The sequence below is a fragment of the Megalops cyprinoides genome, chromosome 23, assembly GCF_013368585.1.
Source record: "Megalops cyprinoides isolate fMegCyp1 chromosome 23, fMegCyp1.pri, whole genome shotgun sequence".
NCBI classification, from domain to species: domain Eukaryota; kingdom Metazoa; phylum Chordata; class Actinopteri; order Elopiformes; family Megalopidae; genus Megalops; species Megalops cyprinoides.
This window is the reverse complement of record NC_050605.1, coordinates 15,376,048-15,404,022: the sequence shown is the minus strand read 5'-3', so window position 1 is coordinate 15,404,022 and position 27,975 is coordinate 15,376,048. Positions and strand designations below refer to the sequence as shown.

The window sequence follows — 27,975 nt, the reverse complement described above, 5'->3', positions numbered from 1 at the left end:
ATGCCATTGCAGTAGACATTGCACTGATGCTAAGCAGATTCATACACTGTCAATTCAATATCAAGTCACATTTGTCAGCGCAACAAACATAATTTCCCAACACCACATTGGTGGGGGTGTGCACCGCCAGATGTCATAGAAACTCTTTAAATTTGCCCCCTGTTAAACTGACTTTTTTGATGATTTTAGAATATTAACCATTCACAGTTGAATTTCACCATTGTGTATCACAGTGAGGTTACATAAAGATGTTTTGTGTCTGGTACAGTTTGCAGCAGATGTCAAATCCAGTAATATGAATGTGTATGTACAGCTACTCAATGAATACATTAACAAAGTTTCTTTAAATAGTTTCCGTACATTCAACATCATTGTGTGGGCAGAAATATTGGTCTTTTTCTCCTTTATAATTATTTACTAGCTAAAATCTTGCTAACCCTGAATGACTAATGATTAGCATGTATGGACATTCCACATTTTAATCAATCTGTCGCACATTAGGGATTTTTAAATAAACTCAAAATGATGATGTATTCTTTTTAGTATAAAACAAGTAAAGTTTACACTACATAATATGGTAACAGTCAAATAAATAAAACTTCTCTTCTCATGGGGCCAGGTAGTATCTTTGTCTGATGATCATAGATTTCAGTCACCATTATCAGAAGGTTACCCAAAACTCAGCCAGCGGGCTGGGATGAAAAGGATAAAAGGGCGACACAGAGTGGCTATAATAGCTTCAGATTATTGAGAACTGGCTCCTCTGACAGTGTACCAGACACCACAAATATCACAGCTAGCTAACAACGCGGGGCATGAGAAAACTACGCAATAGGTCTGTCACACAGAGGATTGAAATGGCGCCATAGCAGTGCAGCACTACCACTGTGGCCGGTGCGTTAGACCACTGTGCCCGGAGCGATCCTGGTGCTCCTGGTGACTCTATATCACAGACGGGACACAGGGGTCGTCGAACACGGGCTGCTCCTCGATCCCTCTCGCAAACAGCCGAATGAGCTGGCAGTGCACTCTGGGAAGACAAAGGTGCGTGGTCAGTTTAGCATTGCAGCTGACGCGACCTGCAATCTTGTATCACCACAGTTGCACTAAAGAGATTTTACTAATTTGTGAAGTAGCGAAAATGCGCCCAGTACAGAGCTGTCTTACATATAATGACATGTACCCATGAGTGCTCATGCACACATTTTATTAAAGACACGACACTCAACTTTTACTGTTATGCAGGGTGACTTACTGAGCGCTAAAACTGGCCTAACTTATCACAGCTCTTGTTATCTACAGAACTGGGTAATTAGAGATGCTGTAGCATTTACTTTCACACTTACAACAAGGGCTTAAAAAAGGAGGATTGTCTTGGGTGTGACAGTATTTCTACAGTGCACTATGGGATTCCCTGCTTTAAAGCAAGACATGGATGACAGTGCAGAGATTACTGTAAAATGCTAGGACGATTAACTATGCAGATTCGATGCTGGCACCACAGCAAAGTCGTTGCGCGCGTTTTGTGAAACTGCTCTTGACTGCCGTATCGTCATCAGTTATCCGAACAACAAGGTTCATTTGCTGACTCACTTCAAGACCGATTACTGGAGGGGAAAATGCAATGAGTGAATGGATTTCAATTTAATTAAAAGGGAGGGCGCTTTTAACGGTGGGAAGGCTATTCAATTAAGGACATTACACGGTCATGCATCATTGACAAAGTACAATTCACTGATTGGTTACAACGATGCATTAAACAAATGACGAATTCAAGCACGAGCAGTCACGCTGTGGAGAGATTTTTCAGCCAATACAGGACTAAATCACTGCTGGTAGCTGCAGTCCTACCGCTGTTCAGAGTATAATGATTCTCACAGTGCTGTGAGAATATGAGCTCACAGAAACCTCTTCGCACATTCTAAGTAGCCTACAGCTGCATGAGTGTGCCAGTGAGGACAGCTGCCTACATTACTGCCATTTAGCAGACTCTCTTATCCAGAGTGACATTCATGTTACCATTTTCACGTTAACCATTTATATAGCAGGATATTCACTGTGGGTTAAGTACCTTGCCCAAGGGTATAGCAGCAATGCCCCAGCGAGGAATTGAACTGGTAACCTTTCGGTTACAAGCCCTGCACCTTACCCCTAGGCTACCACTTTGCTACACTGACGCCCCCATAAGTACCTAGTGAGTGTCTGAGGTGGTGGTTCTGATTGGCCCAGGAGGCCATTTGGTGGGCTGAGAGGGTGAGCTACAGCACTTCCTCCTCCTGCCACTCTGCAGAATAATTAAATTTGGGAATTGAGCACTCCATTTTGGAGTGGAGCTTTCCCATGTGGGGACAGAACTGCCCCGTTTGGGGATGGAGCATCCCGTCTTGGAATGGAATGCTCATTCTGAAACGAAGGGTTAAGCAGGAACACCTGCTGAACAGTCATCTGATTTTTCCACCTTTTTTTCCTGCTCAGCAACTCTACTGGTGTGGCACCATGGTGTTTCACATGCCTTTGTGAAACTCAGAATTCAGATTCATCATTATGTTTTAAACTGGAAATGCTGTCTTTAGGAATGTAAAATGTTTTGTTTGTATAATATGGCCCTATGTTGCCTCTGTTGTATGAAACCTGCCCAATTTATCTGTATTCTGCACTGCATTTTAAAATGCTCTGTAAGTTACCCAGGAAAAATTGCATCTGCTACATAAATAGTAGTAGTAAAAATACTAGCGGAAATCTGATTTATTAATATCTAGATCCAATCCGCACTGCTGGAACAATTGGGTTACGCTCCACCTGTATCTTATACTTGAGACCTAAACTCTGGGCTGATTAAGCCTATCCACAAAAACATTAAGCCCCATTATTTTCTGTATTTTTATTTTTGGTCACGCACTGTCCCCTCAAAGAAATGGAAAGTGGAGCTCAGTAATTGCTGTGAAATGTTTATTCAATCGCTCATTCTTTAATTTTTTTTACCGACAAGGAATCTGCATTTGAAAAGTGCTGAACTACTTTTTATCTGGTAAAAAAAAAGCTGCCTGCATTAATTTAAATTTTGAATATGAATTAAATTGGATCTCTTAGATCACATTAGCCGCCGAGATTACTTTCACTTTTGTACGCGCATGCGGAACACTTTGACAGTGCTCGATTTTCCCTAATAAGACTAATTTAGGATCTAAAGAAGCCTTATCTGCAGCTGTGCACCGTCGCGGTCTCCTCACCTGAAATAATTACGGCGACCAGCTACGCGGAACACTGCCCAAATTAACCACAGGGTCCCAGGTGCGCGCATCTCTGACGAACGGCATTGAACAATGTCATCGTGATTAGAAAACAAATGGTGGTCTAAAGAGCCGGAGACTATTAAAACCAAGTCTACTGCTGTGCGCCAGCTCCACTGTGACGGCATATCTAGTCACACTAATGTGTTTGAAATGTGCCACACTAATGTGTTCCGTGCTTCATGCAACTCCTGTCAGAGCCGGCGTGCTGCGCGCAATCTTTCGCAGCTGACATCGCACATCCCGTTGCACCTGGGCTCCAGGTGAGGGTGACGCACGCTCTGGCTGTTTGACACATCCAGAGAACAACCCTCGAAGTCGAGCGACTGTAAGCCAACGGGTGGCACTATGGCGCCGTGATGCTCATCTGAGCCGTTCCCCAGCAGCCGCGATGAAAAGATACAGCGTCGAACAATTAGCGTAAGAAAAACACACAGGCACACACATATAGAAACACACACACAAACACAGACACACACACACACACGTGCATGAGAGAGAGGCCGCGGCGCAGGCATACCCCACTTCGATGGCGGCGTGGGAGAGGATCTCGCCGTCGCAGTTCCAGCTGCTGTTGACGGGGGCGCAGCCGCAGGCGGGGTGGTCCCTGCAGATGTGGCCGAACAGCCCGAGCTCATGCCCGCGCACGCCCTCCCTCAGGTCCAGCTCCAGGTCGCCCCCGCAGTATTTGGGTATGAAGCGGAACCTGCGAACCCGGTGCACCTCCACGAAGGACAGGTCGAACTGCGGGAGGAGCGGGGAGGGAAGGGCGAGGGCGAGGGTGAAGAGAAGACAGACCCGGGACTGTGGCGGCTTCAAAAGCAGATCCAGCACAAAGAGATTAAATTTCTCCCGCTGCTATCCTCCATAACAGATTGTTATTCTCCCCCCCCCCCGTCTTTGAGGAAGAACGGCTATGTATTCACCATCACGCTCCCTTTGTTAATCCAGCTGCTCCGTGTTCATGCAGGTTATTTTCTTAAAGTGTTCAGACAAAGCGTGAATTTATTTACCGCGCTCTCTTAATCCTGAGCTTCTTTTTCTCAGTGCTCGGCAACTGCAGTCATTACCGCCAACTGAAGGCCTGCTCATTTCCCTTCTCATTTCCTTCAAGGCCGTTTTTGCCGAGACCGAGCTCTCTTGCCAGCGGTCCTGATGAAACAATGATCCGGGGCTTTTAGCGGGGATGGGGATATTTATGATAAGCGGGCAGGCAGCGCAGCGGACCCGAGGTGAACCCAGAGTAAGAAAAGTGCCACCTCAGCCCTACAGCTTGCAAGCATAGCGCTGAGCAATCCTCTCTCTCTCTCTCTCTCCATTTTTCTCTTTTTCCCTCTACCTCCCTCCCTCAACATAATGCCCCGCAGAGAGAGACATGAACTGGGCCTCCCAGACTTCACTACCAACTTCCTACCGCATGGACCTTGGAATAATCTGTAACACTGAGTCCCACTGAGTCTTTCACTATGGCAGATGTTTAATGTCTTCCTTGTGTTTCGAACTCTAATGAGATTCTTCTGTAAGTTGGTGATGGAGCCATGACAAATGTAACATGAACCTTTAAATGGAGTAAAGGGTGCCATGCTAGGACATTTCGGCTAATATATACTTACATTCCTGGCTCCTTGTTCAGGTAAACAGAATGTGTCTGGATTATCCAACTGACAATGTGCTGTACGTTCCATGGCTACCTTTGTAAAGTTTTTGAAATCAATACAAATGTTGGTGTCACCTGTAATGTCATGGGGAGATTTTGGCAAGGTCTGTGCCAATGACATTGACTGCACCTGGCCACTTTTGTCAACTGTGCTGCAGGGGTAATCATGACATTGACCATACCTGTAAGAGACTGTATGTGATTATCTTTGCAATTGTGGACAGTATGAATGGCCGTACCTGGTCATCTTTGTTGGTGTGTCGCAGGAGGTGCCGCAGGAAGTTGATCCGGGAGCACTTGCGGACGAGGATGAGGTCGGTGGTGCCGTCGGCCAGGTGGGCGGAGGGCGACAGGCCCTTGGGACTTCGGGGACAGGCACAGCTCATGCTGGCAGCATTGATGGCCAGAAACTTTCCCCGGATTACCCGCCAATCACTGCCGTACTCTGCAACACACAACCACCGAGGAATAAATACAACTCATCACCTACCCCACGCTACCAAACTGAGTCCCACTGCTGTCACACACACTGAAGAGCACAAGTAGAACGAAATTGCAAAGAATACCTTTGCAGCAGTGTAGCATACCGCAATAAGGAGCAGGCCTGTAACTGAAAGGTTGCTGGTTCGATTCCCTGCTGGAACACTGCTGTTGTACCCTTGGAAAAGGTACTTAACCCAAATTGCCTCAGTAAATATCCAGCTGCATAGATGGATAACGTCAAAAAAACTGTAACCTACATAGGTCGCTCGGGATAGGAGCATCTGCTAAATGACAATCATGTAATGTAACCCTCATACACTACCACTCACAACCAAGAGATGAGGAACATATTTCACAGCAGCAAAAGTGAGGCTGGTCCAACTCCTGCTGCTTTGATAACTCGGATTGGCAAGATTTTAAATGTAACCATTGCCAAAATGCCCATTTGTTTAAAAATTCCTGAGGTGTAATTTCCATTTCCCCTCTTATATTTTGCAGTCATAAAAGCCTTTCCCCAGAGTGCACTGAGGTGAACTGTGAGCAATTAATCAAGGAATTGAAAACCGGGGGGGTAAGTAGAGATACAAAACAAAGGATGCACATTTTCCATTGCGTTTTCTCAACAGAACACTAGCTGTAAGACATTTAAAACCACATAAAAACAGAATATGGACCTCTGGGTCACATTAGCACTCTGTCATTCAGGTGTCACAGTTGCATTCTGGGAAGCTCATTTGCATACCAGCCCACGTCTTAACCTGCCGTGTTTTGTGGTTGTGGGATATTTCCATTCCAAAAGGAGCAGTAATGATGTGGCTGCTCACTCAGACGAGAAGGATCTCAGTCAAGTTTGGCAGCGATGCCATCTCCCTGATTAAGAAGGTCCCCTCTCCCTCCGTCTGCGTCCCCCTCGGGAGCCCAGTCTCCAACCGGCGAGGAGGAACGCTCCGGAAATCAACATGCAAAACTGCCAATTAGGGAGCGGGGCGCGCTATCTGTTGTTTTCCCGTAAACACGACTTATCTGTCGCTCCGCATAAGCAAACACAAATCATGTTTGCCGCGCTCATGTGACACCTTCCCAAAGTCAACGCTTTTGCACACCGAAGCGAGGGAGATAATGTGACGTGTGGCTTCTGATGAACGCAAACCCTCCCCTGGCAGGGATTTGCTGGTCTGTCTCTCCCTGTTTGGCTCCATATTGGTGTATCTGCAAAGGCCGGGCTCTGTTGTAGTTGAGGGAGAATGCACACAACATGCGCAGCTTTGGTAGGACACGAGGCAGCAGGAATACCCACAGTGCCAACGGTCTGAAACTGGATTGTTTTTCTTCTCTATGATACACGCTGGAATTGTTGTAATGACACATGCACACACACACACACACACACACATACACATACATACACACATACACATGCACATGAATACAAAGAACAAACACATACAGTAGTAGACAAAAGTTTAGACACAAGTTTTATTCTTTAGTTTTACTATTTTCCACATTTTGGAATAATAGTAAAGACACCAAAAGTGTGAAATAACAGAAATGGCATTATGCGGTGTCCAAAAAAATTGATATAAACAAAGAAAACTCGTTATGAACTCCTGAAGCTGCTTAATAACAAACTGATCATTTAAATCAGCTGTGTTGGAGCAGGGTCTAAAAAAAGATCTAAAACATGCAGGACAAGGGGTCCACCAGTAGAGGTTTGGGAAACGCTGGTCTAAGAAACAAATTTCAAGCATTTAAGCATAAGTCTTTAGATTAAAATGTCTTTGAATGCATGTTTCCCATTAACTTAATCAGGTGTGTCCAAACTTTTGACTGGTACCGTACACACGAATATGTGCACACATATGTATATGCGTGCACACACACACACACACACACACAGCTCCTCACCACTGTGGAACGTATCCTCATCTGACTTGTAGGGCTGTCCATCTTCAGAGAAGAGCTGTCCATTGTGCTGGCAGATGTAACACCTGTGGGGCAAGGTGTGACAATGTGCAATGTCACCGTGGCACCTGAGCTGGGGACACTTGTTCTGAATCCATCCGCGTCTGACCTGGTGAGGCCCTTCCACCAGGAACAGAGTTTCCACTTGCTATGCACCAGTGAAAAACTGTCCTATTCATATTTAAACAACTTACTAAATATACCTGGTCTGTTGTAACACTCCCCTATTACCACAACTGTTATAACCATCAGAGCAGGTATTTCTTTGGCACATGGGGTAAGCACTGTAGTGGAATGGGAAGGAAATTGAGCATGGTAGTTTTGTAGTTTCAAATAAACAAATCAGGTTATGTAGCCTTGAGCAAGATACTTATCCCAAATTGTTCAGATAATTTGGATTCATAAATAACATTTAAAACCAAAAGCTAATGCCCTTGTGTGTGCAAAGTAAATAAATAATTTAATGTGATAACAGAATCAGAATGCGGGCAGTACTCTGTAGATAAGCAGCCTGTTGTCTGGTACTGTGGTAAGGAAGTAAATCTAGATTTCTTACCCTGCTCTGCACCTTGTCTTGTCTCTGGGAGTCCCCAGTATGTTTGTAGCTGGTAGAAATGATATGGTTCCTTCGTAATAGTGATGCGTAAGAAACGTCTTAAACCCTGTAACATGATAGCATATGAAATTCAAACTGTAACATCTGAAATATGCATGGCAGTACAATTACAGATAAGATTAACAGTAAAGCAGACTTCAGTCAGCCTTTGAACGCGAATTGGCTAATCTACCTGAAAAGTCGTATCTGGCTGGCCCCATCCACCGCTTCCTCTCACTGTCTGTTAACACATCGCCATAGAAACCATATCCAAGCAAGGAGACGGAATACCGAAGGAATGTGTTGTTATGGTGGACAGAGCAGACGTCCAGTGGCTGGGAGTCACCTGTGGAGGTGACCAGACAAAAGCACAGCATTGAAACCCATCAGGCACCCACTGAGTCACATACTAGCCTTCTCTCCCCTTTAAAATCTAAAACACAGGGTACCCTTGAAGAAGAATGCCTATCTTTGAGAACACACTCAGTTATGGAAGATAATTGAAGGTAATTGCCTGAACTGTAAATATCTGGGTTAAGTAACCAGGCTTGTTATCATAAGGATTCAAGCTGAATTCCCTGTATAAATGGGTTATACCCTGTATAAATGGGCCACATAAACCACACAAGCCCTCGATGTATCACAGCTCTGCAGAGAAACCCTGAACAATCTGATAACAGATATATCTGGCTTTCCGCATCTGTCCTGTACATTTAATCATGACTGGAGGAATCTACTCACCCACAATAATATGCAGGGCAGAGGTCACGGGGTCATTGATGCCAACTGTCGCATAGCTAATGCAGTCAGTGGAACCTGGATTTAAAAAAAAGAGGTTTACTGGTGGGTTTTTTTTATACAGTTCATTGAATCTCACACAGAAGAGACATTTTGAAAGGCGGTTTACTCTCAAGGTTAAAGTGGGGGAGTTCGTTCCTGCAGTCTCTGAGACTGGTAGTGGAAGGGGCTCTGCACCTCAAAGCGCTACCACGCAATCAAAGTGCGAGGGCGCATTAGGAAATTCACTTCATACACAGGGCGTGAATCATCAAAGGCCGACAAAGAAAACCTCACGAACAACACCGGCGACGTGACTCCTTCACATGTCACTACCAGCCTTTCTTCTTTTAGAATCAATGGGAGGGGAAAAAAAAACAAGAAAAAGGAGAAAAGCAACAGCACTCAGTGCGGAGCTCATAGGACCGGTTTACACCAGAGCTTGACACTTGCTTGGTAAGGATGAGGTAAGCATATGGAGGGCTGGAAATATGGCAGCAGATTAGACTGATGATTTTATACAAACAAACAAAAGAACAAAACCATTTATGGCCCTTTCCCTGGAGAGTCTTTGTATCCTGTGTTAAAAATGGTTTTTTAATGAGGCACTGAACTAACCCAGTTACCTACCACAGCACCTACCAGAGTGCTTACCGTTTTCCCCAAATTTACAATTTCCTCCAAATTTACTTTTTACATCTTATCAGTATTTATTGTTTATTTTTTAAAAGTGTAAAAGTACAATTATTAGTTCAACTGTCTGGCTGTACAGATAAATCAATGCAAGCATTTAATCAGTGTAGAAGTGTGCCATAAAGGCAAGGGGAAACATGGCATATCACATACCATATCAGTCTAACTAGTTTATGACAGGCTATTATAGCCTGTGGTTACCGCTGTAATGGCTCCATCCACCAAGAGATGTCCACTCTGTTTTTTGTGTGTGCTCTCATCTGTAAATGTGAGCTTTTACGATCCATATTCTTTCTGCCTTTTTCTTTTACGACACATTTAGAAAAATGCTGAACTGAAGCTCAAACTGTGATAAGATTAGCCTTTTTTCATTAGAGTCGGAAGTGATTGGTCAGGGGTGAGGGAGAGCCCACCGTCCATCATGTGCTTTAGTGGAAACTAATCTTGCCTGTAATTTAATTAAAACACAAATGGCAGCAGAGGAATATTTTATGGTCTTTATGTGTAAAATTCAGGCTAGCTGAGTCTCCTCTTTTAACCAACCATATGTAAATGTTGGGCAGTCATTCTTTTGGACTGGGCTTCTTTTGCATGGATGAAATATCGCAGCTGTTCAACACTTCGATCTCAGGGCAGGCGGGGGTGATTTGTTTGGCCTGCTGAGTTGCAGTCAGATTTGTGGATAATGTGCTAAACTGTCCTTTCATTCATTCATTCATTCATTCATTCATCAGTTTTCAGTCTTTCTTTTGAAGGTTGCAACAAACTATAGCCTAACGCACATTCCCACATACACAGAGACAGTTTGGAGATCTTTATGTCTTTGGACAGCGACAGGTGACCAAAATAACCAGAGAAAAGCCAAGCAGAAACAAGCACTACTCACAGAATCATGTTCCAACCCAGGACTCTGGAGCACTGTCCTCTGAATCATCTACTGTGTTGTACACGCATGCACACACAGGCATACACAAAAACATACCAAACCAAAACATACTTTATTCTTCACCCAGATATACATTCCAATGTTTGCCAGTTTTGAGAGCTATGGGAAAGCATCTTGTAATTAGAGATGTTGTGGAGTGGTTTATCCACACCACCCCAGGGCATGCAGGCCCTTGCCAAACTGGGGAAAGGCTTGCGTCAGACAAAGGCCTTTGATTTTTCAAACTCTTTGGCTTTGTGTGCTGAGCTTTGAATGCTGGGCTGTCGGGCTGCGGTTTTCAGTTCGGGTCACATACCAGTGGAGCCAACACTGAACCGGAGAACCCACTGAGGCATGCCCTGAGTTCCCCACATGCACCCAAACACACACGCACACACACACAAAGACATGTTCAGGGAGAAAGGTTTTTGAAGGCAGTCTTGAGAGCTGGATACTGCTGGCCTTCAGAATCTCAGACAGGCAGGCAAAAAAAGCCAACGGAGTGAAACCAAAGCTGTTTCCCAATACCCACGTGAGTACTGAATACTTGTGCAGCAGTGAAGGATAAGTGGGGAACTGCACTTGTGTCTGGAAGGCTACACGTTCGATGCCCAAGTGGTAACCTTGGGTAATGTGTCCTACTTGAATAGCTTCAGTAAATATCCAGCAGGGTAAATACAAAGTGAGTGAATAATTAGTCATCGTAATGCCGCCTTGACTTGGACGTTACTTGTGTGGCCTGCAGCAACTCCCTGCACTGGAGCCCAGACACAATCTCCAGTGACACCAACAAATTGCACATTTTCCCGGATCAGGCAGGGGGGGGAAAGCTGTGTAAATCATTCCCACTTTCTTGAATTTATGATGATTCAAAAAAATGACACACTGCTCTCTCCCTGCAATGGACTTTTGAGTGATGGGTCCCTGGCTTTCCCGAACCATATTATTGCTATGGCCGCAATGCTGTCTCTACAGAAACTCTCTGTCGAAGTTGACTTGAATAACCTGTTTAGCGTTCATTTGTGCCAATGACATGTATGTATTTCAGTTTTGAGGGAGCAACCACTTGGATCATTGCAATCCACTCAAACACAAACTCACTCTTTTGCACATATAAAACACACACACACAGGACTTTCATAGCTAGTACAAGTAATAGGATCTTAGGAACTACATTGACATTTAACCCTTGCAGTCATGCATGCATCTTTTGCACTATTCTCTCATTCCACCCTGTCCTATAAGACATTCTGTTCATGAACAACTTTACCCACTGAGAAACTGTCTGAACAAACAAGTAAAACAAGATAACTGCTTCAAGTGAGCAAAAATAGTTTATTTTCCACTAAGAGCTCAAACAGCTGCAAACAAGCATCTTCTCAATGTTCAAATTCAACCACATGCTCTCTGACCTTGACTCTGTTGAACATCTTCAGTGAGTTCACTCAGAGTTTTTGGAGTGAACCTGGTGAAAAGCCAAAATAGTTTCAACTTCTTCACAAGTATAGTAAGTGCTGTGCATGAATTCTCCCAGCTACTTTCAAGTATTACTTCAGTGTGACAGATATTATCCTGTCAAACACAAAAATATTTATTTCAAAGTCCAAAAGGTTCCACAATGGTCTCGGGGGGGAAAAAAGAGCTTTTTTAGTTTTATGTTGAAAGCACCAAGTGCCTGAAATTGTTTACTTGTTTCTAAAAGCTGCATGAAAAATTTTAGAGACAGTTTTCCTGTTATTGATTTAGAAACTGGAATGTTTCTATTTTGTAATGTTTGGGTTGTTGGATCACCCTTGTGAGAACGGGTCTTTTAAATCTGGCATATAAAGTTTCTGAATATATAAAAAAAATATATACCCGCAGGGATGATGCCGATCCTGAGTCCACACGGCACCAGCTTCTGCTCTGGACGGTTCTGGTCCACCCCGGCATCCCTCTGTGTCCGTGAGATCAGCCCGTGAATGATTTCACTGAACATGCCATCGCCCCCGACACACACCACACTGCCAAGAGACACTCAACAAGGTCAGTCTGGCTATTCCGTCAACACCTTACACAGCACTGACACTACACTCTATGCCTACACATTATACTGCACTAAAGGTAGTCTTAGTCTTACCATCTCCTCTGTGCCCTTAGAAATAACCTTACAACTGTTAAGACAGTATAATCCACAATTTCCTTAAACAATCTTCTTTAAACAAAGAACAATCTTCTTTGAAATAATGTTTTTGAGAGGAAACTTATGAAAAAAACTGCACTGCAATTTACTCATTGCAAAATGCATGCAGCGTGCGTTAAACAGTCCATACAAATAATCTATTTAATCCTCCTGGCCTCAGGGCCATGATAAAGAACCTGTTATCTGACCTTCAATCAGAGCTGATGAAAACTTTGGGTTGGCTGCCAAATCTACTTAGCAGAACACTGGTTAAAATCCATCCCCTGAGTGTGACAGGGCGTGACTCCACTCAGAGCGAGTTTATGAGTCATTGACAGGAGTCTGCCGAAGACATTTGGAGCTGCAATTAAGGTCACAGCTGATACCTCAATCCATTTCAGTGCCTTCACTATCAATCACTTCTCCAGGATAAAGTATTGCTTGAGGAGAAATAAGCAAAATATTGGAGTCTACATGACACAGTTTAAATCATTATTATTTACAGCAGCAATTATGTCTGTCCGTCCCCGTCCCCCCACAGGTTTTTGTGACCAGAGGTGCTGGGACCTCCTACTCTCACTCACCCTGGTTAAAACTCACCCATCATATTTCTTTAGGTCAGCACCCTTCAGTAAGTGGTCCCTGGCATGATTTGCATACTCAGTAACTGTGGAGACAAGTAAGCAGTGACGCACAGACAAGATGTTAAACAACTGGCAAAGTGACAAGCCAAGGTGAGATGCATTGCTGTTTCTCGACACTGAATTTCTCATGTTCCTCTGCGTTTTTATGATCACTGTCTTCCTCTGTCTAAGAAGCTGTTATGACAGGCCCTGTGAGGGACTGTGGGAAGACGCAGGGTTATAACACTCAGACCAAATTTTAGCTGTTGCTGGAGTTTCATGATATCAGCGATAACCTTGTGGAAACAGTCCATATGAAAATGTCCTCTAGGACTGGTTGATTTGCATTAGGATTTGCCTACTCATTGAAAGATGGGCCCAATATGGCTGTCTGCTTAGTGGCTCTACAGACCATCTGCACTGATGAGGGCTTTAGATCAAACATTATTTGTCTATCCGTCGAGAGCAGAAATGTGGTCTACCGTATGTGAAAATGCCAACATGACTGTAATATTCCCTCAAGCTGTTGTAGAATGAGCCATTACTCACACACTGGTTATATATGATCACAAAATGCCAATATCCAGTGTGGACCCGAGTCTCCTTAAAGACTAGGGTAAATAATTAATGTCTCTGGATTCACATGTTCATCGACCATAAGAGCTTCCATTATAGTATTTTAGTGATGGATGGAGCAATAAATAAAATCATATTCCTGGGCATGTTCAGCAGACCGGGCCATTTGCCTACGGAGATCAATTTGCAGGCCATAAGGGCTCGTTTTTATTTAAATGTTAATGCTGGCTGTTGACAACGACTCACCAATCACGTCGGTGGATATCGAGGCGCGGGAGAAGAGTGGAGCCACTTTCTCCTCGTAGATCCTCTTCCCCTGTTGTTTCCCTCCATAGGGATTAATGTACACCAGCAAATGCTTCGGTCTGCTGGCTGCAAAACGATGAGATGCTTGGTCATTTAACGGAACCTGCTTAACTGCAGCGTTGTGGCTGAAAATGACTCCACGGACACTTTTCAGCAGCCACCAAACTTTCCCAAAATGACTTTTATGATGTGAGGTTACATCTCATCCCTACACCAGTGGCTGAGGATCCTGGGAGGAGGACAGCCTTCTAACATTCCTATATATGTGTATACACGGTACCAGTCAAAAGTTTGTGCATGGCTGATTAAGATAATGGGAAACATGCATTCAAAGACATTTTGATCTAGAGAGTTATGCTTAAATGCTTGAAATTTATTTCTTAGACAAATATAAATAGTGAAGTTGCCTTTGTATGAATTTCTTTCCAAAAAATTAATAAAAAAAATATTTTTTGCTACTTTGAAGAATTTAAATATAAAATAGTTTTGATTTATTTAACACTTTTTTGATCACTGCATAATTCCATTTGTGCTGTTTCATGGTTTTGATGTCTTTACTGCTATTCTAAAATGTGGAAAATGGTAAAAATAAAAGAAAAGCCCTTCTATGAGTAGGTATGGCCAAACCTTTGACTGATACTGTATATATATCTGAATCTTATTTGTTGAAGGTGGACAGCCAGGTGAAAACTTAATTCATCTCTTCATAATGTATAATGAAACCAGGTTAAGAACTGACTTAAAGGATATTTGCCGTTTACCTCTATGATCCTCTCATTTAAACAATGCCGCTTTTTGGGAAGAAGAAAACTAATCAAATGACTTGACTTATTCCAAATGCCTCTGTGCTGAGCTGAGGAAGCCGGCAGCAAAATCATCTCCCACTTTCCAAAAAGCTCCTGTTGGGTGAAGTTGTAAAGAGGCTGTGTGTTGTGAAGAGGACATACTCAATAGTGCAAGCTGCTCCCTGATGCTCTGGATCCATTGGAGACACAGTGCGCTGTCAGAGCAGTGGAAGGTGACGTCACTACACCGCCAGCGGTGCTGCCTTGCCCTTTCCACGTAGGACACTGAGGAGAAAGGGAGACAGAAAGAAAGGGGGAGTGATGGAGCAAGAAAGAAGTGAGACAGAAACAGTCAATAGGAGAGATAAAGGACAATCATACAGAGAGAAAGGGAGAGGAAGAAAGGATAGATACACAAAGAAAAAAAGTAGAGGAAAATTGCCAGGCAATCATTATGAGGAGAGGAAGCACACAAGACAAATGACTTACATAATGGCACAAGAACTGTGAGAAAAGCCAGGGTGATAACTATCTTTGACCCACCCGTGGAATTCCTGTCTAAATAGTGACAACATGTTCTTCCTTTGAAAGGACCAAAAGGCCACGCCTGTACCTGTGAAAGCACACACAGAGGTCTTCATACCTGTGAATGCATATGGATACCCTTCAGTTGTTCTCTGAGACATTTTCTGCCATCTTCTTTCATCTTTGGTCCGGCTGTCCACGTCTGTCTCTCGAACTGCTACAATTTCAGACACAGGCACACAATAGCTACCTGTTGAAGACACAAAATACACACAAACATTACAATTCACAACAGATCAGTCAAATTTGACTACAAGATCACACCATGCTGTATTGACTCAAAATTGTACAATATAAAGTGTTGTTGACAAGTAATTATACATTGCACCATGTGCATGAACTCATGGATACAAGGTAAACTGGGATCAATCTCGTTCCAGTAAACATGTACTAAAACTACATGGGTGAGGGGAAGGCCATGGAAAGGTTTAGCGTAAAATGGAAGTCGACAATCATAAAGAGAAGGGGAAACGGCCTATGCAATAAAGACAATAGCTTCATGTTTATCTACACAGGTGCACACAGTACCTATAAACCAGTAAGTGCTCAAAAAACCATTCACAACTAGATGAATGACACACAAATGGCTGTAGCCAGGTAACACATATACAACATACCCAGAACACATTTAGGCTGAGATGTTTTTCTACAGGCAGCACTCTCCACCATTTCTCCATTTACTTTCTAAGCACCTATCAAGTAGATACCCTACACCTCAGAAAACACAAGAGAGAATTACTGTCTTTATTGCCCAGACCAATTCTCCATCTATTTATAAAATGCTAACAATAATATTTCAAAGTGAACCAACCTACAGACAAAAACAAATGCACAATCATTAGTTCATCTTCCAAAAAAAATGTTACAGCTCAGGGAAGATGAATGCCTCCATTTTCTGAAGTTGCTGCAACAACTTGAGAAACTAGCTCCCGTCTCTGTTTTTTTTTTTTTTTCGTGAGCCAAACAAACTGTGCTCTTTGTATCAATTACAGCACAAATTACTCTAGTCCAATAAAGTTTTATGTGGGGAGATGGGAGTATAAAAGAGTAATTACGGCTTTACTTCAGCACTCAGCAGGACGGTCCTTCAGCACAGGTCCCCTGGCAGATTTATCTTACACGTGACTGAGAGTCCGTGATCAGGGTAATTATAGAGCCAGAGATCAGTGAACAAAGACCACACTGTGAAATGATAATGGAGGGAGATAAACAAAGGAAAAAAAAAATAGCACAAAGGCAATTCGAGCACCATAAGCATCTCTCATTACACTCAATCTTAATCGTCAAGGTGCCCAGATCTGCCTTGAATGTTGCCAGAGACACACCCATTGGAGCCAACATTAGCATATAGTTGCCCATCCCACATTTATTTACAATAGGACATATTCCGGGAGGGCGGGGGGGGGGGGACCTGACTTTCAGGCAATGCAAGTGAGAGAACAGCCATTATGCTTGGATTGAACGGGCTGAGAGATACTGGCCGGTCCCACCCTGTGACACACGGTGTGGCAGGATACACAGACACTCTGCTCCTATTACAGCCGCTGCTGTCCACTGTGGAGAGTCCACGTGGAAAAACCGTTCGACAAGCTCTGCTGGAAGTAGAGTGAGCGTGCGAACTTACATTTGAGAGTGCAGTGAGTGTGATGGAAACATAGCATTGAAAGTAAACGAGTGCACCTAGGGTAAGGAACAAGAGCCAATGAGCCGTGAGTGTCTGCTCATTTGAAAGACTGAACAACCGAGGGACAGACATCTGAGACAGACAGACAGGGAGTTGTGTTTCTGGATCATGCATCATTTGGTAGTGCCACCTCCCCGCTTTAGCGTACATACAGACATACTTTATTAATAATATGTGGGCCTCTCTTATATCAGGTCACTGGAAACAGTGGAAGGTCAGTGGAAACTTGTTGCAGTGCTATTTTGTCAGGACAAATGAGCACTTCAGTCTAATTCAGGCTGGACACATTATTACATCTACCCACAGAGGCTGCGTTTGTATTTCCATCTGTGCAAGAGGAGCAAAATGAACACTCCGGAACAGTAGGGTCGATTCTTAAATGTAGTTATATCCATGGTTAATTAAACAAACCATAACCACGGTCATTACAAAGGACACATGTCATTTCCAATAATTCCGAGACTTTCTTCATTCTCTCTCCAAGCACTGGACCTCATTCACTTTTTGCATCTAACTAAGAAACTGGTGAAAGGGGTGGCCAGCTACAGCACAGCTGTGTGTTCTGTGAATCCCCCTGTATAAACATCATTGGCTGATTGGCTGAGGGACACCCAATGAGCGTAATTGGGTGATTTGTCATTCCACAAACAGACATCTGACATGGCTTGTCCTGTCTTCTCTGATTAACTTTCAGATACTCTATTCCTCTGACTGGTGAGATTCAAACAACTCCTCAGCTTGATGTAATACTGTGTTTAATCAGACCAAGTCATTAAGGATTATATAAGTCCTTGTGGAAAGCAACTCAGTTTATAACTTCAAACATTCTAATGAAATTAATCTAAGCAGAAAATACCAAAAGAACCTGCAGTGGATTTGCAAACCACACCTGGGGATTCAGCACATACAGCAGTGCGTAAAACACACAGGGACCCTCTAATGTTGCTAAATGGGAACATGAAAGAATACCATTCTCGCGATTGTCAAGGACAGCACACTTCAGACCTCCTCCACAATCCAGTGCTGTGGAAGGAAGTCCCAAGGCCACAACAAAAGAGAAACATATCCCTCCAACCCCAATTCAGTGGAGCAAATTCAAGACGTGTAATTCTTGGGTGGTCCTGGTTTCTGGTGCTATTTCAAGTTACGGTAAGATTAAAACCTATACAGGAACTGGCCCTGTTCTGGGTTTCAGCCATGGCCTGTCAATGACTCACCTTGCTGTAGAATTTGATTATGTAACAATTGGCTTGACAGACCGCACACCTGAATCTCACAGCACTTCACGATACGGTACGGATGTCACAAAAGCACAGAGGACCACGGACATAAAGATGGTACAGAATTTAGAAATTTGGCAGAGTTTTTAGATTTGCTGAATAAACTATGAATACCCATGCAGTCAGTTACTTTTGTAGCGTTGGAGCAGCAGAAGGGAACAGAGGCCAATCAAGAGACCCATGTCTTTGCTCCTCAGCCACCGTGATCCACTGGAGGTATCAGGGGCAGAAGTCACAGGATGACCTATTCTGGAACCAAGACAACAATTTGGCCTCTACAGAAATCACATCGAAATTTCCTGCTATGGAGATTCATGGCAGCGAGGACCACACGCTCCAGGCGGAAACGGACGGAAGGCTAACCCTGTATCTAGCCTTATAAACATCAAACCTGTTTTTGAAAGGCATGTGGATGGACAGGTTTCCTGCAACTGCATTTTTAGGTCAAAGATAATGCTGGTCTGGTGTGGATTTATGAATAGCTCTGCATTTCAGAATAACTCCACTGTAGAGTGTGGAATGATGACTTACAGTCAGATCATGGCAGGCGACCTATTACCGTGCTGTAGGCCTGGGGATGATTACTGTAGATTCTGTGGGCTTAGCAAAGCCTACACCTACAGAGGAATTTCAGCACGTGATCCTTTTATTGTAAAGTATGACTGGGCTTGAGAAAATGTTAGCTCTGGCTCTCTAGGTGTGTATCAACAGGGATACCACTCAGTCCTTGAGAGAATTAGGGCTAACAGGCGAGAAGGATCTTGTAATCCTGACTGCTCAGTGATTTTTTCTTTGTACACAGGTCACCAACATGGAGAGTGCCAATTCTCACAACTTTTACCAGATATCTTTACAAAAAAAGAGGTCTTTTTGAGGTTCTAGGAACTGGGCAATGATCAGAAGGTCACTTATTCAAATCTCACTGTCACAAACTTAAGCATAATACTTCACTTTAATTGCTTTATTAATATCCACCTGTGTGCATGGATAACATGCAAATTGCAGGATATGTGTATTGGCTAGGCAAATGAATAGACACTGAAATTCGGTTTTAAGAAAATATTGCTTGCACATGTCACTGGGCTTCAGGACAGCTGGGGCAGGCTCTGCAGGGTCAACTGACTCAAACTGTAGTGTAATCTAAACCCTGACTTTCAGTGCAGCTGCATATCTTCTGTGATGCTTGAAGGGCACTTAAACTTATCAGCAAGTAGACAATGAAAGACATGCTGAAAAATGTTTCTTTTTTTCCACAGGTTGAAAACTTTTACCATTACCAGTTTTTTTTTTACCATTTACAGTAAACTCACAGTTATCTTGTTTAATACAGCAAAGACGTGGCACAGAAAAATGAATATTTACACATAATCCACAAAATGTAATTTCAATGGTTTATTTGCCTTTTCAGATTGACTAGTAAAACATACCGTTCAATAACATCACAACAGTAAGATAGTTAGCTGAAAGGTTCAGGTGATTAAAATAGTACAAACAGAACTTCATTTTGTTCAGTGAAAGGTGCATACCATGTAAGATAATGAGTGGCAGCTAAATAATGCTGACATTATTACAGTATTGACACCTAGTTACAAGTACATAGATTGTTTCACAAATGTTCCCCAACATCAGATGTATTATTTGAGTGTTTTACCTTTGAGTGTAGCTTACCGTTTTAATGGTAATATTATAATTTGCTACCTTTATCTTAAACTATGTCTCAAGTTTGAATGTCTGGTGAGTGTTGGAAGGATGCCTACCCCTACCACTGACATGTGGAGAGGGTATACATAGTATTTCCTAAGCAAAAATGTAAATGTGAACTGTTCATACAGACATTTTTGGCCACCAGCCAGGATGATCTGTAAACCGGATAATTCACAGGTGAGTAATCAGGAGCTGATTGTATCCATGCTGCTCACTATCATGAAAAATATGATACACGCTCTTGTACATAATGTAATACACCATATTACAAACTATATTATAAAGCAATTTCCACAAATTTTCACACACATTTACACAAATGCACACATAAAATGAGTCCTCACTGAAATGTTTAAGATATATATAATGTGACCTTAAGCAACTTTAAGCAACTTCGCCCCACATTTTCCCTCCGCGAAACATGTGTTTTACTTTATTTTTAGATAATTAAAAAAAAAAATTCTTATTATTTTTATTATGTTATTTTGTATATATCTTTCCCAAATGTGACTGGACAATGGCATTTACATGACTACAAAGTGCTACATGTAAGCTCCACTATTGGAAGTGAGGCTTACAGCTGGCAACTGCACATAAAACCAGGGGGGCACTAGACAGACCACAACAGAAAGCAGCATACACTACTGTATTTGATGTTAACAGGGGTTAGAATTGCTCACATAAATCTCATCTTGCATAACTGTTTTTGATTATTTCACTCATTTGGTTAAACAACAAAAACAATGAGTCATCTCTACGCCAACCTTTTAATAAGTTCAGTTTTTCAGTTTTCCTTTTTGTTCTAACAAATCTTCTCTTACGTCAACTCAGGTGTCGTGTTCTAACACGTTTCACATGTCAAAATGAGGGCCCCATCAAATACAGCGGACACAAGCACTTCAAACTACTCCGCCTGCCACACCCACCAGACTCTTTCCCAACAGTGTGGGAAGAGCAGGCCTACCTGACTCTTGTCTTTTTCTGCAGAGAACTTTAGCCAAGCAGAATCCTGGAGAAAAACAGCAGGGTTATTGTAGTTGGTCCATACCAAAATGAGAAAAGAGACATGTCACCTTTCAAATAATATGAAAATACTGTCTTTAATGATGAACAAAAGTTGGTTTCTTTTGCAAGTGAACAAAACAAGGAGTGTAAGTTGACCAGTGACTTCCCAACTGGAGCAACAGCTTTAGGTAACGTTGTGAGGGTTGGCAAAAAGACCTCTGTTTAAATACACAAGGTGCTCTACCCAGGTCCAGTGGCCGGCTTGCTTCCAGAAAGGGCCCTGTATTGTTTGATTCCAGACAGATAGAAATTGGAAAAGAATAACCTCATATACGACGTGCAGAAACTCATTTACCCTTTCGGCTGATTGATAAGGTCATATGAAAGGTTCCATTCGTCTTTCGTCTGCCAAGATGGTTATTTCAGTAATGCTCTCAGCGATTGCTTGCTCAGAGCTCACTGGCTTTATGTCCATGCACTGGAACAAAGAGAGTTCTCCAAATTGATTCTTCTTTTTCTAAATCTGAAAAGAATAAGCTTGATACCAAGGCCCTATATATTCTTAAGAGAAAGACCTAAGAAAGACAACACCAGAGGAGAGTGATGGAGAAAGGTACAAGGACATGGCATGGAGAAAAAAACATATATAGCACATGGACTAAAAAGCTGTGTTTATTCACGAATGTATACATTCTTAATAGACATGGATTACACTTTCAATTTCAGTCTGTTATAACAGTAAGGATGGAAAAAGTCCCGTCTGCCTCCCTAACCACAGCCTTTTACCCCAACCCTTTCCTCTTTCATTTTTATGGGTCCGTCTTTGTAATAACAATACACAAGTTTCCAGTAACATGTAAGCTGCTCACCATTAAAACTTTCATTTCACAGAGGTAATTACAACTTTATTAACTTGCAATGAAACTGAAAATGCCAAATGTCATCTAGAGGTATGCAGTAACTGCAGACTAGGCTTCAGTGTTTTTGTACTTAAATGTGTACTCAGTTCCACATACACAACACGCACACACAGGCACACACAAACACACCTATTGTTACATCATTTCACTGGGGGAATTCCCTAATCCATCTTCAAATCTTCTCAACTGTTACTACAAGGAAGAAGCTCTTTTAAATATATGTGGAAACAGTGGTGACTGGATCAATTTAAAATGCAAATGAGGAGGCTGAGCAGGGTGTCTCTCTGTATTGCATTTCATGTGTTTCATGACCCAAAGGGCAACGAACATTCTTAAAAATGGTAGTGGAACCATCTAAGGGCTCCCTTTCTCTGAATACAAGGCCTATACAAAGGTGTATTAAAAAGGTAAAAGAGCCATGAGGACATATCAATCATTCATGAATCTTCCTTATAATCGTTCATTGACTTTGTGTGAGCAAATTACAACAATTAAACACTTTCCATGGGAGCTATTTAGAGTGCCAATAAGATGTAAACATTAAATGACAGCTGAAAGGTGAATTGTTTGGCAAATAACCATTCAGTCTTTAACAGCTATTAATTACAGTCACATTCTAACAAAGAATAGATGTTGGAGTTCCAAATGCTACCAAGTGAAAACTAAAGACACCTAAAGAAACATATCTTCATGTCAGACAGACAAATCAATATTCCTTCATCTGTGGTCTTAGTTTGGTCAGTTAAATAGTTTCAAAAGTGTTTAGTATCTAACTGTTCCTTCCTCAGCATTTTAATGATTACTTGTCAATCAATCATTGATTTATTTTTATAAAATGAAAATAACATACTTAATTACCTGCCAAAAAACCTCTGTGTTTGACTTACTCTATTACTCACCTCAGCACAGTCTACCTCATTAACTGTTCCAGAACTAATGTCACCAACTGTTCCATCACTAATCCATGCACAGGCTGCTTGACCAACTGTTTCAGGACTAAAGCCCCTGACTATTCCAGGACTAATCCACACAGTCTCTCTCACCAACTGTTCCAGGACTAATGTCGCTGACTGCTCCAGGACTAATACACATACAGTCCACCTCACTAACTGTTCCAGAACTAATCTGCACACATACCAACTCAGCAACTGTTCACAAATGGGAAAGAGAGAGACAAAAAGACAGAGTGTAAAAGAAAAAAAAAGAATAAATAATAGATAAATGACACTCTGTGAGACTGGCTTTGTGTGGGTAACGGTTTACCCACTGCAGACGGTGAGAGCTGGGGACTGGGAATCAAGCAGGTGAGTACCATATTTCAGTAAGACTTAGACAGATTATGCACTTTCCAAAAATATGCATCCTCTGTTCTCTCATGGTACACCATGTGCCTCTGTCTTCTGCCACAAGGGTGTGCGGAACTCCAGACTGCAATACACAATCAATCCTTCTACACATTTTAATGAAATTGCACATAGAGGGATGTTTTCTCCAAAATGTGCATTCGTTTTTTGACCCTTTCCTTTCTTTTTTCAGCTTGTGCAGTGAATTACCTCAGTGTCCTTGAGAATTGTACAATTGCTTTTGTCAATTATTTATGGTTCTGTGGCTTTTTCCCTACAATGTCTTATAAATGACTAACACACATACACACCCTAAATCCCCAAAACACATGTATGCCAGGTCTGAGGTGAAGAGAGTGCCAGCCACTGCTTTTCCCACACCCTCTGGCCCTGACCTCATTTTTGCTGACCACAGAACACATACATTGGTTCAGCCATTTCCCTCCACAAGTTAGAGAAAGATCCACTTGTACAAAGGTACAAGAGGCAGACAGGTACAACAGCCAAGTCTATTCTAACCCTAATCCTAACCACCATATACAGAAATGCCGAAGGGTCAGACTGTCAAATGTCAGAACGGTCTCAGCACCAGCATTCTTTTCTTTCCCAACACGGTGACGTGAGCGAACGCAAAACAATTAAATGTGATACACTGCAGAACAATAACCTCCAAAATAACTTGAAGCATTACACCGTCAGCATAGTTACTTGACTTTTCAAGCCAAAAAGTAGATCATCTATGCTGGTACCTATATCAAATATCAAAATATTTTGAAAAAGGAAATGAAAAAGTACAATAATTTTTTAATAATACACCAAGTTCTATACTTGTTATATTTGAATAACTGAATCATTTTGATGGATTGGCAGCCTTTTTGTCTACTACTTAACTTGTCAAAAGTTTTATTTAACTCTGTTGATCCTCTTGCCAAAAGCTTTCATACACTTAAGTGATATATGAGTGTTTCTAGATGAATAATTAATAGAAAGTGACCTTGGGGGAAGACATCCGTGCCAAGAATAAGCACACCACAGTATTCATGGCTCCTCATAAACATTAAGTGTGCTGGACAATGGGCTAGACACTAATTAACTAACAGTACCAGTCAAATGTCTGGATACATCCTTTATTCTTTATTTTTACTATTTTAATTTTTGGGCATCAAAACTATGAAATAACAAAAATGGAATTGCAGTCACCAAAAAAGTGTTGAACATACCAAATCTTATATTTTAGATTCTTCAAAGTAGCCAAAAAAACATTAAAAAAAGAATTTACATACACAAGCATAAACTTCACTGTATTTGTCTAAGAAACAAATTTCAAGCATTTAAACTTAAGTCTTCAGCTCAAAATGTCTTTTAATGCATGTTTCCCATTACCTTAATCAGGGGTGTCCAAACTTTTGACTGGCACTGTAGCTTACATCTTCCTGACATTCAGTCTGAGCTCTTGTGGACAGTTATGATACTGATGATTGCCATTTTTAGTGGAATGGGAGTAGGCTAATTGATCTGTGTGCATATGCCAAGAACAGCCACTACACTGCCCATACAAAAAAAGTATTAAAAATATATTTTAGATGATATATTTTTAGCCCAAATGATATATTTAAAACATGTAGGCGTAAATTAATGACGTTTTGATATATTGCAATACATTTTTATTTCACCTGATTGGAATATATTCTAATAAATGAAGATGTATTTGCAACATATTCTTGGGCCGAACAGCATATTTCTCAATACATTACAGTATATTTTATTTCCGTATGGGTTCATGGGGCCTTCCTAAGTAGAGAGAAAGCAATCCGTAGAATAGAATTCTGCCTGTGACAAGTCAGTTAAACTGCAGATGTGATTCATCTAATGACTCGAACTGAATGGCAATTGCGTTGGTATTAAAAATTACAGTATCAGTTCCCGAACCCTTCAAAAAAATCCCTAATAACAACTTTGGTTCATGCTATGACTCAATCTGCGGCAAATTTAAGAATGTTTATTCCCGCGAGGATTTGTATTTATTCTAAGGCCAAAAACCTTACAGTCAAACACACACTTATAAATACACTAGCTTACGTGTTTTATATATAAATTTATTAGCTTCTACGCCCAAGGCTTCTCTGAAAGTGCTAAATATTTTTTCTTTTTACTTTCCGTGCATTTTTGAAAATAAATGATTCATTATATATACGGCTATATGCCTAACCCTATTAAATGCGCTTTTTAAGTCGCTCTGGACAAGATCGTCTGCCAAACTAAAACATGTAAATTTTAATTTATACATGTATAGGATTTCGGTAAACATATGCCACAAACTGTTAGGATAAGTGGCATTCAATTAATATATTTTTTTCAGCTTAATATCTACAAATTCCGGTCCTAACGCTTTCACCACTATTAGGCGGCCTTAGCATATTATTATTATTATAATATATATTATTATAATAATAATAAAAAAAGTTTGATCATGATTGTGAGCTGCCTTAAGTTGCGTTTTTCTTTCTGACATTGACCTTCTGGACACTGACAGCGACAAAGCATAAACAAACCACAATTCACAATGATATGGTGGAATAGTACACATGTCACGTGTCCGGCACGCGTACTGTACCTTACCGATTGTTTGGTCCTCTGGTGCGGTCAGGCAAATTCACACATGTGATAGCCTGCACTGACTAAGAAAACAATTTTCCATAGTTATAAGCTCGTTTTTTATTTGTATCAATTCACAGATAAGGACTGAACTCCCCAGTGTCAAACTACGCCTCCGACAGTAATGTTATTAGGACAAATACCATAAACAGCCTGGACTGAAAATAGCAAGTTATACTCATTATTTGCTGTAAATCAAAACTTCAAAGGGTAGATTTGGTGGCTTTCGGGTGCACTTTACAGTTTACTGACGAAAGTAATTGGTTGATCAACCGATGATAGTGAACTGATGCACTTTCATTCAACGAATGATCAGCTGTCCACAGGATTACCGTGCGTGCGTCCGGCGCAATCCCGGCTTCTGCGGCCCTGCTGTCCACCAACAAGGACAGCACAGAATAGCTTTCGATCGCCTCCATAAAAATATCTTTAAGCAGTCCCAATTTCCCCTGTTACCTAAGCGGTAAGAAGTTAATTTAGCTTTGTACTGTGACATTATTAAAATTCATTAGGACTGTTCGAATGACAGTAGTGCCCCGGCCGCGTCTTAATGACCTTGTGGATGTTTTATTCACGTTTACATTCAAGATTTAGGGAACCGCTATCACTTCATGTGGCCACATTGTAGAATGAAAGCCCATTTTCTAAATATTCCAAGAAGACAAAGGCGGAAATGCTTTTGGTACACCATCACACAAGGGATAAATCAAACATCCACATCTTTCGATGTACATTCATATCCATATTTTACCGGCCCTTCAAGGGATAATGCAGTCGTGCGTCACTTGTTTACTTCCCAAGTATTGTAGCTTGCTAATGCAGAGATGCTGTTGGCAATGTGTTTTTCCTCTCGTGTGCAACATCAGCCGCGTCAGTCAGTATCACTGCACACATATTACACACTTCGCGCACGGCATAGACCTTTTTGCACCTAATTTCCCGTTTCATAACTTACCAACTTTGAACGTGTTGTGTGCACCCCCCGAGACGCGTTTTTTCTTGGTCTGTATTTCCTTCCATGTCAGTAGTGAACGATTTAAGGTGACTTCAAAAACCCTGCTTTTTAATAAAAACTGAGATGACAGTAATCTTGGCTGTTTTTCCATGACTTCGCCAAGCAGTCCCAGCGATGGGAAAGTGAGGAAGAGATTCAATGTTATCTGATTCCTCGCATCTCTACAGGTAATTGCTATCTAGCGATTGAGGCCGATTGTCCACATTTGTTAACATCGCTGTAGCAGCAGATCCTCTGTTCAATAGCGGTTGCGTTTTTTAGAAAGAGGGCAGTTTGAGCTTTACGCGTGTCGTCACCACGTATGCTAATGTAGTTAAGGGGACCTGTTCATGAGGAGGCACGCTTGCTGACATAAAAGCTGAACTGTTGCCATTATGCAACAACATAATTACACCCCATCATAACTCGCGATTATTTTTTCTATGGTGGCGAAATATCTTTGTTCTTAATACAATTGCATACCGGTGTTTTTGGCACACACCGGAACTATTTATAAGCATGGCATTTTTTTTTATCTCTGTTGTAAACTTGACCATTTATTAGGCTTCAAAGAGTATCTGTCAAGTTGGGTAAATAAAGTTAGGTCAGTACAAGGTCATCAAAGAGACAGAATTATTTTATGTTTCTGTATGCATTTTTTGGTAAACTGTGTGTAGATGAGAACCAAACAAGTAAAGTTAGAAAGGGGCTGTTGGAAAAGAACCAAGAAAACACAAGACAAATGATAATGACAGTGTAATATGTATTACATTCTTCCCTGCATCCATTTCTATTTCATATTATTTTGAAATACTATTTATCTGATACTACGAAAACTTTTTTCAAATTGAATTACGCCTGTCAAGGGGAGCCAAAAAGCTTCCTGTTGTATTTTCTGACCAGCACAATGGATGAGATGTATCATCAATGTCATAGATTTTGCTTGGAGTTGCAACAACTTTTTTGACCACA

General features: G+C 41.7%; 1 protein-coding gene across 2 annotated transcripts; it reads right to left on the bottom strand.

Annotated features, from left to right (window-relative positions):
• Positions 1 to 79: 79 nt before the first annotated feature.
• Positions 80 to 27,228, bottom strand: LOC118770367 (ceramide kinase-like). Of its 2 annotated transcripts, XM_036517990.1 has the most exons (14): positions 26,965 to 27,228; positions 21,051 to 21,095; positions 15,477 to 15,608; positions 14,996 to 15,118; positions 13,989 to 14,114; positions 13,144 to 13,210; positions 12,240 to 12,385; positions 8,729 to 8,803; positions 8,181 to 8,333; positions 7,949 to 8,054; positions 7,336 to 7,418; positions 5,187 to 5,392; positions 3,811 to 4,034; positions 80 to 1,030 (listed from the first exon to the last, which is right to left on the bottom strand). In XM_036517990.1, the coding sequence occupies exons 1-14, from the start codon at positions 27,113 to 27,115 to the stop codon at positions 943 to 945; spliced, it is 1,725 nt and encodes a 574-aa protein (XP_036373883.1). In that variant the 5' UTR covers positions 27,116 to 27,228; the 3' UTR covers positions 80 to 942. The 2 variants fall into 2 exon arrangements, with proteins under 2 accessions (XP_036373883.1, XP_036373884.1); XM_036517991.1 differs by lacking the exon at positions 21,051 to 21,095.
• Between the last annotated feature and the right edge of the window lie 747 nt (positions 27,229 to 27,975).

Bases quoted from the DNA above. Each gene is read 5' to 3' on its own strand.
- LOC118770367 (XM_036517990.1), bottom strand. From the start codon at position 27,115: ATGGAAAAACAGCCAAGATTACTGTCATCTCAGTTTTTATTAAAAAGC. The intron at 15,609-21,050 runs GTAGGCCTGCTC...TGTCTTCAACAG, and splicing joins CAGAAAAAGACAAGAGTCAG to GTAGCTATTGTGTGCCTGTG. The intron at 5,393-7,335 runs GTGAGGAGCTGT...TGTGTGTTGCAG, and splicing joins TGAGGATACGTTCCACAGTG to AGTACGGCAGTGATTGGCGG.